The sequence below is a fragment of the Condylura cristata genome, unplaced genomic scaffold, assembly GCF_000260355.1.
Source record: "Condylura cristata isolate star-nosed mole 26May11 unplaced genomic scaffold, ConCri1.0 scaffold00021, whole genome shotgun sequence".
Classification (NCBI taxonomy): domain Eukaryota; kingdom Metazoa; phylum Chordata; class Mammalia; order Eulipotyphla; family Talpidae; genus Condylura; species Condylura cristata.
In genome coordinates this window covers 23,432,866-23,445,322 of record NW_004567122.1, presented here as the reverse complement: position 1 = coordinate 23,445,322, position 12,457 = coordinate 23,432,866, and the positions used below count along the sequence as shown (strand labels likewise).

The 12,457-nt window shown below is 48.2% G+C and overlaps 1 protein-coding gene across 1 annotated transcript; it reads right to left on the bottom strand.

The window, feature by feature from the left end:
• Window positions 1-10,198: 10,198 nt before the first annotated feature.
• Window positions 10,199-12,185, bottom strand: CSF2 (colony stimulating factor 2 (granulocyte-macrophage)). The gene is made up of 4 exons (XM_004686696.2): window positions 12,027-12,185; window positions 11,892-11,933; window positions 11,039-11,170; window positions 10,199-10,294 (listed from the first exon to the last, which is right to left on the bottom strand). Exons 1-4 carry the CDS (start codon window positions 12,183-12,185, stop codon window positions 10,199-10,201), a joined length of 429 nt encoding a protein of 142 aa, XP_004686753.2.
• Window positions 12,186-12,457: the final 272 nt, after the last annotated feature.

Genomic DNA, 12,457 nt, shown 5'->3' with positions numbered 1-12,457 from the left:
ATGAGAGAAGTGGCCTGAGGACTCTGGGGGGTCAATCCAGGAGAGTTTTCTGGGGCATAGGGAGGGAGGAGGGACTTAATAACCAGAAGTTGTGGTTCCAGCAGTAGTTATTCTTTCTCTGTCCTCCCCTCTCCACAACCCAACGCTTATCCAGTCCAACTGGCGGAAGAAGCCTGAGCCAAAGGTCCACTGGGAGAATTTGGGACTGCCCCAGGCACTAGGCAGGAGGAAGTGACACATTGCCAGAGAACTAGGTTTCCCTCCCTTCTCCTGCTTCCTTTGAGATGGTTCCCGAATCTGTTAAGTGGGAAAGGGAGCAAGAGCCACACTGGTATTGGGTTCCGTACTCCCTTGGCCTCTGAGTGACATAAGGTCACTCTTCTGTATCATCTTCCAGTTGCTGTTGTTGATAAGGGTAATGATCACTAGCTTCCTGGCTGTAGATTGAGAACCTCTTATAGACAGTGCAGTTCATTATCCCACAGAGAATTTTCCTAAACTTTGGGAAATTCGTGGTTCCTTTCCAGCCTAACTTTTTGAAAATGCATGTATATTTCTTTCTAATCAGAAGTGAAAGAGGCTTACTTGCTGAGACCCTGGGACATAGCCATCACTGGTACCTATGCCAAGGGAGTCTTCCCTAGACCTGGGGTATTGAGCGGTAGTTCAAGCCGAAACCCTACATTCCTTTGAAGGAGAAATGACTGCACCTTTGAGACCCAGGAGATGGGCACACAAGCCCCAGAATGTTATGAAGGATGCTCCAGTAGCAGACATGTCTGTTTTCCACTGGTTTCTTCCATTGCAAGACCAGAGTAGGTGCTGTGAGAGATGTCAGCTACTTGACTGCAATACATTCAGGTACAGAACCCAGGGAATGGTAGAAGAGTGATGACTGCTGCTTTTTCCTGTAGCCCAGACAGATGTGAACACTGTATCTGGGGTATTCTGGAGAGGACAGACTAATCCCGTAAAATGTGAGCACCTTGAGGATTGGGTTCCCTCCAGAACCAGGCACAGTTTCTGGTAATTCTAGGCATGTAGTAAATACTTACTGTATGAATTAATGGGTGTGTAAATGCATCAGGCTGATGCAGGGAGAGAAGTTAGAGGGATCTGTTTAGAGACAAATGCGTATGGGACATTGAAGTAGTCATCTGCATGGGAGAGGTGGGCTGGGCTAGGGAAATGCTGTAGGATAGATGAAAGTGGGCAGATTTGTAGGGGGACAGGAAAGTGACAGCACCAGCACATAGTGAAGGAGGGATGACGGAACTGGGACCCCCAGAGGAGCCAGTTTCCTGGGTGCTTCTCAAAGGCTCTGGGGCTAGATAGTTATGGTCGAGGGCTACACTCCAGAAAGCACTGGTAAATATCATCCACGTCTCTGTCAGACTTGGCTTTTCTTGAGCTAACGCCCCCCAAAGAGGAGATTCTGGAAGTAGAAGCAGCCTTTCCACAGCTGTGGCAACATGAGAAACTGGCATGATAAGCTGGCTAATACCTACTCTTACCAGTGAGCTTATTTCACTGCTGCCTACCCAAGCTGAGCTCCCCAAAGGCAGTCCCTGTAGCCCTGTGAGCAAGGTTTAACTTCAACACAGCTTAGTCAGATTTGGGGTTTATTTCCTAATAATTCACTTGTCAGAATGTGAATCACTGGCAATGTAGAGAAGAATTTCTAATAATGATAGTATTTGGGAAGCAGCTTCAGATCATGTGAAGAGAGAGGAAAGAGCCAATATCTGATGGATAAGGAAAGAAAAACAGTACTGCTTTCAACAGATTGATCCCATAAAATGTGAGCACAATAGAATTTCCATGGAAAATGTTTGGCAGTACCTACTAAAGATAAAATATGTATACTCGTGATTCACTGATTCCACCCCACTCCCAGCATTTCCAGTATGTATACGGAAATGTGCACATGTGCTCTCCACAACATGGCTACAAGGAAGCTCGTAATAGCTGTATTAATTTTAGCCCAAACATCAAAACAGCCCATACATTCATCAGCAATAGAATGGGAAAATAGATTGTGGGGCATAACGGGATTGTATACAGAGCCCATTGAACAAACCATAACTACATGTTGCAACTAGAAAGAATTGCACAGATGTAGTTTGGATGAAAGAAAAGCAGTTGAACAAAGAGCACAGTCTGTGATTCCACTGAAAAGAAGTTTGAAAATGGGCAAAGAGAATTTATGGTGATAGCGGCTATACTTATTATACTTAGAAGGGTGGAGACTAAGAGGGAGTGAGCCAGGAAGTCTTTGGTGTTCTGGGAAAAGTTCTGTAGCTTGCTCTAGGTGTTGGTTATATTAGTATAAAGATACACAAAGTCATACTGAGCTGCATACTTAAGCATTGTGTACTTCACTGTATAATACCTCAGTAAAAATAAAATAACTCCTCCAGAAGAACCACTGAATCTTGAAGGAAATGCTGACCTTCCGCCATGTGTGACAACCTAGGTAATGTGTTTGAGAGCAGAATATGGGGAGTTTGTGCTGATCTTCCCTTGAAGTTGAGAAAAAGAAAAAGGAAAAAGGTTTTCAATTAATCATCTTTCAGGTTGAAAGAGCAGGTCTGGGCCAGAGATAACATCAGTGGCAGCAACATGAAACTGTTTCACTGCTCTTATCTCAAACCACAATGAAAAATAACTTGTATGGCTGTGTCTTTCCTGGCAGCCATAGCGCAGCATCTCTTCACCAGAGAGAAATTTGTCAGCCATTTCCGAGGATAAGGTCTGTGCCCTGTAACCCATTTGAGGACCAGAAAGGGGGCTTCTGTGGAACCAATCCTGAGCATTCTGTCTTAAGTCACCTCCTGTGTAGCCCTGTGAAAGTCCCAGACCTCTTTGGACCTGTGGATTAGGGACCTTCTAGCACAAATAATAGGTGAGATGGGCCTTCCTCATCCCCTGATTCTTTCTTGGGGACTGGTCTTCCTTGAGGACTGACCTGCTCTGCAGACCTGGATGCCATGAGTTTTAGCCTCCCTTCTCTTCAGAGCAGGGTCAGCAACATGTTGCTCTCAGCAGAGACAGCCTTTCCCAGCTCTTATCTAGGCCTCAAGGCAGTAGGGCTTTGCACCTTTCTTGTGCATCTGTTACTCCTTATGTCAAGAAGGACTATCTGGGGCTTGGGGCTCCCTGTCCTTACCACATCCCCACTTCACAGATAAGAAAATCCAGGCCCAGAAGAGACCCACATGTCCAACTTGTAATTTGTGAAGCACATATAACGAGATGGGGGTGTCCAGGGTAGGAGCTACTGACTCCAGAAAGACCAGCCATGTACCTTCAGCACAACCAACGACTTGCTCAGAAACACAGGATGGGGCACAGTGTGTGCCTGGTCCATGCATCCCCTGACCTCTACTTTTATTCATACATGACTCCTCAAACATGTACATGTTGCAGGTAGCCAGAAAGCAAGAGGCTCAAGGGTGTGGCACACCTGCCTACTGGCGCCAGCTCTGACTACTTGGGGCTATGGAGTATAAGCTCTTTGATCCCACTAACAGGACAAGTGTGAGTTGGTAGGATACATGAGCTGTGCAGCCTTCCAGCCCACATGAGAGTTATCCTGCCTGCCAGGGAAGAGCAGACAGGCTTCTGTCCATGTTGTCTTAGAAGGAAGGTACCAGGGATCTAGGCACCCATTATAAACTGATGGTCAGCTCTTAGTTAAAGAACTGATTTGGGGAATCAGTGGATGCAATTCAAGCCACCACTGAGGACCTCATTTCTTTGGGGACACTAAAGAAGCAAGTTTTCTGTAAGCAGAGACATGATGCTCACCAATCTGGGCATCAATTCAGCCTTTCTCTACAGATCCACTCGTGACCACATTAGCTGTCACAGGCTAAAGAACCAAGATGAAAGCCTAACTCATTCACCATCAAGTCATAATCTTAATACTCCTCCAACACTTGGCTCATACAAGGTATCCAAGCTTCTGTACCATTATGGACTTTTCATAGATACCTTGCATATTGCCTTGTTAACTTCACAGTAATCATTTCATGGTCTGAAGGATTGGTCATTTCCTTGGCTAAAATGTCCCTTCTGTGTGACTTCCTGAATGTGAATGTGGAGTCAAAGGACAGGCCATGCCACATGACTGCCAATGGGCTGTTTGAGCTTTTAAGTCCTAGTGTGGGAGAGAGGCCTGCACTGCTATTTAGTGCATTTCTTAGATTCCTTGTTTCAACATCTAAACTACTGATTTCTGAGGGGGGGGCACCCCTCTCTGTAGAGGCTTATGAAGTAGGTAACTATTGTCTGGAGAGTTGTGGTGTGTGGAGGAGTCTGTCTCCTCAGGCCTGACAGCATTTTCCTTCCAGATCTAGGCTGGGCCTAGCAAAACTAACAGTGTTTACTTAAGGTGATGGTGTGCCTGCCTGTGGTTCAATCTCAGGGAGGGATGTGATATGAGCCCATTTCCTGATAATGGGCACGCCCAGGACCTGTGCTAGCCAAATGGTGGCTAGGACCATACTTGTGCGCAGGTATCCAGTCCAGAGCAACGGACTTCTATTGTACAGGCTTTCCCTTAGATCCTCAGGTGGCAGTGCCTGTAGGCTGCCAGAGAACTGCAGTTTCAGCCTGTTTGGGTCTCGTGAACAGTACCCACATCCCCTGCCGCCTCATAGCAGGTTCCAGCTCATAGCAGGCTCCTCAGAATTACTGTCCAGGTATGGGTCGAATTGGAGGAAAAATTAAGTCATATGGAAAACCCAAGGGGCTCTCATTGCAGAGAGTCTTTATGAGTGACTTTTTGGTGGCCTTTGCCAGGGCATAAGGCTGTCAGTTGGGGAGGAGGGCTATTATTCCATATGGAATATCCACCTTCCTAACTTCTGTTTACCAGGAGAGATAACAGCCTCACTCTCTAGACTTAAACCAGAGGCCTCTGAACCTTTGCAAAGATCCTTAACCAAAACTGTGATCGAGCCTAGGGGCTAGACTGTACCTGCCTTTGTGGACTCTGTGGCTAAGAAGAGACTTAAGTAGCTGTCCAAGGTAAGAGAGTGGCTGGTTCATATATAACCTGCTATCCTAAACATGCAGTGAGATGACAGAACGTATGTAAAGCTCCTAACCATTCGCTGTGAGGTGCCTCAAGCTAAGATGATGCTGTGAGGTGCCTCAAGCTAAGATGATGCTGGATCCACAGTGAATAGTAAGCCTGAGACTTCCTGACTGTGTGGCTCCTGCCCATCTTTCCGGGCAGCCTGTAGAGGATCTCCCTCCCAGAGGAGTGGTCTTGGGAACCACTGGCACCCACAAGGTGCACGTGAGGGATGGGAACTTACAGCCCGTGGGGACTGCACCATGGGCATTCTTTGGGCTGAGAAGACCTTTGGCCTTTGGCCCTATACTAACCCCTCCACACCAAATCCTGAGCCACAAGGCCTTCAGGAGATCATTTGGCAACTTCATCCACGCATACCGCTGGTCTCCAGTCTGATGCAGCCCCTTAAGAAGGAGATGATCAGAGAATGGCCTGGGACTTCTAAGGCAGAGGTGAGCATGGGCAGGCCATGTTGGGCCTGTGCGCTAAGTAGCTTTAGAGCTACTCAAGGTCTGCCAGTGTGTAGACATTGTGGACTCTGACCTGGGCTAAAGCTGTGATTGCAGTTTGATACCTAATTAGATTTCAGAACTGCAGATCTTTATCTTTCCTAGTTTGGTATAGGTATCCATGTTCTGACTGGTTTGGATTGTAGGTAATCCCAGTCACCTCCAGGAAATTGTTTAAATGGTCAAGGTTAAGATACCAATTAAGGGGAGGTGGTCAAAGCTTGGGGAGTCCTTCAGGACTTACATGACATATGTACTCACTACAGGCAAGGCTCCCTATTCTGGGGGTGTGAGCATATTGGTAGTTGGAGAATAGGTTGTGAGGGACATTGCATTCTACATGAAGGACTACACTTTATTTTTTTTTTTAAGATTTTATTTATTGTGTCAAAGAACTGGGTGCAGGCCAGAGGTGCAGGGATATATGTAGGTGAAAGGATTCACCAGAGAGAGTGGGGTGAACAGATAGATTGACTGAATTACACTGCTGAAGGGAGCAGCCGGTGAGACAGGAGAGGTCTGCTGTGCCATATGTGGTCAGCTCCCTGCCGAGGATGGAACTCTGGCCATCGTGGTGGACCTTCATGGTAGTAGCACTGAGACTTAACCTCTAGGCCACCAGGGAGACCCCAAGAGACTGCACTTTAAAGTGAGATTCGCTCTTTGCTAATCTGAAAGAAGCCAGATGCTTGGAGGGGTGCTTGGTGCCTGTGGATCCCCCACACGTTTCAGATACCTCACTGTGCCCCACCTCTGTGAGTAGTCCAGAAACCTCTTTCCCCTGAGCCATTTATTAGGACTGACACTTCTGTGGCATCACACAGGGCCTAGGGTGGAAGTGGGGAGAGGAATCAGAGCTCCCTAGGAGCTGTAGTGAAGAGCACTGGAGAAAGGTGCCTTGGACTTTAAGTCTTGGTCCTTGGCTGACTCAGGTGCAGAGAGGGGTCTATGAAAGGATCGGATTCAGTTGTGAAGGACACAGGGATAGGAGACAGTAAGGAACTATGCAGATGTTGATGGAGCCCCTGCTGTGTGTCCACTGACACTGAGGGGAAGGTGAAGTAGGGTTCCTGCTCACCCTCTTGTGCCAAAGGCACTTCCTGAGAAACCCCTACCCCTCCAGGACACAAGCCCTGGTTGTGGGATCACCAATCCCATGTTCCTGCCTCTTCTAGTCTTTTGGGGGCCCTGGAAGATAGGATTCTCTCTCATGACTCTCAGTTACCAGTGTTTCCACATCCTGGCTTTATTGAAGCAACAGGTGCTGATGTGTCAGTTACAGAAATGTTTCCTTAGACATCATGTTCCAGCCCGCATCCCAACCTCATCCCCACCACTAACCACCCTCAGCTTTATCTGCCAACCTCAGGCTAGCAAACTCCCACCAAATCCCAGCTATGAATCGTTTCTGAGGTTCCTCCCATGCCATGTCCTGTAGTTTTAATCACACCCACTAGGCTTCAATGAGAAGACAGGGTCCCAGAAGCTGCCCTTGATTGTTTTGCAGGAGCTCCATCCGTCTATGGACATGATAACACTCTGTAAGGCTTTCTTGAACTCTGGGGAATTACTTCTTTCAGTAATACATTCTTGGATAATTCTTTTGGCTAAATAAGAAACACTGTTAGGAAAAATGCAAGTCAACTATTCTCCCAGCCACAGGGGTCCTGTAAGTCCCCATCCCCTAGGAGGTAACTTGGGCAGGTCTTCCCCATCTGCCCTAGAGAGGGAAGGGGAAGCCATGTGGTGATAGTGGAGCCCAGGTTTGGAGGACCACCCGTAGCTTTGGGGGGCCAGCAGGCGCGAGTAGGTGCCATTGCTGCCCAGGATAAGGACATGAAGACAGGCAACATGGGGGCTTCCCAGGGGGAGTACAATCAGGGATCAAAGAGAGAGGAACATTCTTGTCATTTCCCCTGGCTTTCCCCACATCACGGGTTCCCATCAGGGCTCATCAGCCCAGAAGAACCCCATGGGCAGGGCATAACAGCCAGACTCAACTGGCTACCTGATCGGGACTGGCACCAAGTAGCTCTTCTTTCTCCCCAGGCTGAGTCCATGACCAGCCTGCTTTGACCGGCATCAGACCTGCTCCACACTGACCCCTGTCCACCGGGACAGCAACCTCAAGAATGAACTCTAAGTCCAAATTGCCCAACACCCCTGTCAGTGAGTGGATGTCTCAGATCAGAAAACAGTTCCTGAGGCCTCACATGAGACGTTAAGAAGTCATTTTCCACTCTGCACTCAGGCTGTGGTGGCAAAGAAATTATATCTGGGGTTCCCCTAAGTGCAAACAGCAACTTACTGTAAGCTTTGAGCAGATTTGGGTGAGCTTTTTCATGCCTTTATAAATCTTTTGTATGTGAACGTCTTGCTGATTAGAGTGCTTAAGTTTCTCCATGGTGCAGATAAAGTCTTTTGTAAACTCTCCATAGCAGGATTTCTGTAACAAAGTTGGGGGCACGTGGAAGGTGGTGGTGCACATAGGAACACTAGATGACCCCCCCACATCATCTATCCGTGACCCCAGTTTAAGCTCTTGCCTGATTGTCTCATAGGAGGCACATGGGCCTTGCCACCTATGCAGTGAGTGTCTGGTCTCTCCCTGGACAAGAATGCTCTGGGACAATGGTCAGAACACCCAAGAAGGTTCAGGGTGGGCCCAGATGCTGGTTTATCAGGTAGGGAAGGGGGCTCCATCCCCAAATTCCCTGATTTCTCCCCATATTTCTCACTCCAATACCCCTGTCCTTATCTCTGCCCTGCGTCCTAGCTAGGGTGATCCCTTTAAAAATGTGAGCAGAATGGCTCTTGGGGTGCCTTCTCCTTACCTCATTGGTGTTCTGAGGCCTTTTGAAGGAGTCCTGGAAGGAAAAGAAGTTGATCAGAATCACAAAACACCACCAAGAACAAAGGAATATTTGAGGAAGATTCAGACTTACGTTGTACATAATGTTGTCAGCTGAAAGTTCTTTGCAAATCTCAGCACAGACTTCGTGGTAATTATCATGGGGAGATTCGTTGGTGATCTTCATAGGGACACAGTGGCTTTCTGAGCTCCAGAGCACACGAGTCAGGAGCAGGAACAAGTGCATGGTACTTTGAAGGTGGCTCCAAAATGACCTGAGCTCTATATATGTGAGTCTAAGGAAATGCTGAATCTCTTATCAGTTATCACTGGCTTGTGAGGAAAACAGAGAGGACTTTATCACTAGGCAAAATGTGCTTTTGATGCATTTTCTATGACCGCAGCCCACTTCATGGATTCTTGTCTTTGCTAAAATTCAGGCTTAGTCTTAAGATTTTTCTTCATAACCACATCTGGAGTCATGATCTTTCTGCCTGGTTGTGTGAGAAAGGTCTTTGGAGTGGCCTAGTCTGCAGTTAATGGCTAGAGCAGAGAGCTGGCGGTGGGGAAAGAACCAGGCAGGGACGTGAAAATTGTGCCCCTAGGCCCACCTGTGAAGGAGCAGGTTGGCCCCACTGCTCACCTGGTGCTTGGGAACACACATCCTTCCTCCTAGTTCCCAAGAGGGACACAGGAGTATGTCTTTTATTCTGCTGGCAAAGCAAGAGGACAGAGGGGAGCTGCTATTTCCTTGGTCTAAATGCCATGGATTTTAAGAAAAATATGCCTGAATGGTTAGAAAATTTCATGTAAAAATAAAAACCAGCACCGAAAAGCACCACATTAACAACCATGTATCAACAAATTGTGAGTTTATATTCTGGGTCTCAAAGATTAAGATAACCCATTTAGGGGGGAAATTTCATAAAAATGCTGAACTCTGACCCCTGTGGTTTGAAGCCTAAAGAAAAAAAAAAGAATTAAAAAAAAAAAATTAAGCCTGGGGGCAGGATGTGACCAACAGAGCAACAGAGTCCAGGCCTGTGACAGACAGTTATTTCCCCTGATACTAATGTGTCTAGTGACCAGTCAAGCCCCCGAAACTCCAGGAAAAATGATGTCCCTTCTCTAGAGCAACATTCCCACTGGGCAGGTCCTTGGTTTCTAAGTGAACCTGGACACCTCTCCCTGAGGAGGGAGCCCTCTAGCATCAGGGGAGCACATGAGGATTTGCAGAATGCTGCACTCAGACTGTCTGACACCTCCGACACCTCCTCGCCCTGGGCGGCAGCACTGCCCTCAAGTGGTGCCTGACTTCTAGAGGCCCCTGCTCACCCCCACCTGCCAGTTTCCTCCCCTTCCTGCCCAGTAAGGGGGGAGAACAGCACCAGCATTTACTTGTGATTGAAAACAAACTGGAAAATGGCACAAATAACAGACTTTTATTAATTTATTGATATGGAAAAGCATCTTGAATAAATATGAAATATGAGCTTAAATAAATAAATATATAAATAAATAAATATTACAATATATAAATATATAAATAAATATTACTGATCCCTAGAGGAGAATAAAACACTCCTCATGTTTCAGCCACACCCAAATTGGGGTCATCATGACCCAGCCTGTGGTCCCTCCAGGGTCAAGATCCTGAGTTTTGTTTGGTTCTGTGTGGTAGGAGGACAGTCATTTGTGAGGTATGCTTCCAGGGCTGGCCCCTGACTGTCCCAGTCTGCCTCACTTCTGGACTTAGTCCCAGCAGTCTAAGGGGATGTCTTCCAGAAAATTCTTCAGGTTCTCTTTGAAACTTTTGAAGGTGATAAAGTGGGTTTCACAGGAAATTGCCTTTAAAAAAAATAGTAAGAATAAGAAAACTTTAGTCCAAGCATGAACAGGTCACATGGGGGAAGCACAGGGTGTTTCCGTGCTGCCTCTTAAAACTCAGAAGCCAGAAAGTTTGTTTGTGACCCACCTGCTGACCTGGGTCAAGTGTTGCCACCCATGTGTCACCCATAGTGTGCCCAGCTTGCCAGCAATAGGTGGGGCCTGAGATTGACAAAGTGCCAGCCTAAGGCTGTTCTGCTAGAAAGTTAAGCCACGGCCTCTTTGGTTCCAGGCCAGGCCAGAAGAGCTGGGCTGAAGCCAATTTTAGGAGTCGCAGAAGTCAAGGCCACAGACCTTCCTTCCTTCCTTCCTGCAGGAAGAGTGTTTTGGGCTTTTGCCCCTTCCAGGATGCACCCCTCCATGCTCCCATGCAATCCTGGGGGAAAGTCCTGTTGGGAGGTAGCACTTGGGCATGGGGAACTTCCTCTGCCTCAGGCAGGCCCTGAGTTTCTTTGGGTTTGCCTCACCTCTGACCTCATTAACCATAACAACAGCAATAATAAGAGTAGTAGCAGTTCCAGCTAGGGGACGCTGTGGACGTCATCTGGCATCTCCTGGAGATGAAGATCGGCTGGGCTGCTCCTCAGGGGAGACTGATCATTACAAAGCTGTTGTCACAGAACCCCTTTGGGATGAACACAATTTCTCCTTACCCAGTACCTCACCCTCCAAAGAATTTTCCACTCGGGACCCTGAGGTGGCTACCTTGTGTGGGGTGGGGGCGCACGATGGGTTGTAGTGGCTGGCCATCATGGTCAAGAGGCCCTTGAGATTAACGATGCTACCCCGTAGGCCCCGCTTATACAGCTCCAGGCGGGTCCGCAGGCACGTTGGCTCCTGTGGAAAATGTTCATTCTTTGGTGAGCAGCAGCCAAGCTCCCGCCCCTGGCCACAGAATATCCTCTCCATCATGCTTTCTTGCCCCCACTTCCATTTCCCAAGAGTAAGACCTGAGAAGGACACAGCATGATTTCCGACTAATCTCAGCAGGGTCTGATCATCGAGGTTGCTTCATTGCTGCTATTCCCCACAGGCACAAGTCTGACTCCTCCTTGCCACTCAACTCAGATCACCCTCAGCCAGCACAGTCACATTCCCGTGGTCTGGCATCTCAAGAGGGTACCAGCCCTCAGCAAAGGCGGCCAGTCCTCCTCCACCACTTTGAGCAGAGCAGGGTATTGCCCAGATCTGTGTGAGCTGACTTATTCCTGAAGCCCCCGTGTGCCCCTCTAGCCAGCATGCTGTCTGTATGGGTTTTGGTCTCAGGACGGTGAGTGCCCAATCCCATAGCCCTTGTCTCACGAAGTAACCCCTGTTTCCCCACCTGTTCCCTTCTGGTCCCTGACCCCTTGAATGCTAGGTCTGCCCATGGCTGTTAAAGCTAGTAAAGTTACCCGTGTGACTGCCCAGAGAACAAAATCAGCGTCCTCCTGATTGCCCCTCATCTGGCAGCCACTTGGCTGGAGAGAAAGTGGGCAATTCAGTGGACTGTCCATCTAAAATGGGCCCTCCCCTGGAAGAGATCACCTGGATGGTGTGTTAGCTAAAAGCAACTTACCTGGGGGTCAAACCTTTTAGAGACGACTTCTACCATTTCATTCTGTAGAAAAGGAAAATGTGTTACCAAACTGACAGATCCAGTCCTGGCCAGCAAAGATGGTCTTGGCATGGCTTACACTCCTTCCCCACTCACCAGCACAGCAGCACGGTCATTACTCTGCTTCAGAAGTTTCAGGGCCTCCTTGATGGCATAAACATGCTGCATGGGCTGAGTGACAGCGTTGGATCGGCCGGTGGGTGCAGAGATGCTGCAGGCCACAGTGCCCAGGAGAAGCAGGTTCTGAAGCCACATCCTCCTGGGGACTTTAGCCTTTCTCTCTGAGTACTGGGCTCACTGGTAAAAGGGCTCTTATATACACAGTTAGAGGAAATGATTAATGGTGACCACAAAACGCCTGGGAGGCGGGGGAACTACCTGAACTGTGGAATCTCCTGTCCCTTATCAAGCTGGAAGCCTTTTCCCCAGGTGGTCAGACGTAGGGAGGGGGTTCACTAATTAGACTTTCCAAGAACTAGCAGCCCACCCACCTTCCCCCACCACCTCCTTAAGCCCTTTCCAACCCT

Coding starts and splice junctions, on each gene's coding strand:
- CSF2 (XM_004686696.2), bottom strand. CDS start 12,185: ATGTGGCTTCAGAACCTGCTTCTCCTGGGCACTGTGGCCTGCAGCATC. Junction 11,171..11,891: donor CTAAAAGGTTTGACCCCCAG/GTAAGTTGCTTT, acceptor CATTTTCCACAG/GAGCCAACGTGCCTGCGGAC. Junction 10,295..11,038: donor GCGCCCCCACCCCACACAAG/GTAGCCACCTCA, acceptor TTTTTTTTAAAG/GCAATTTCCTGTGAAACCCA.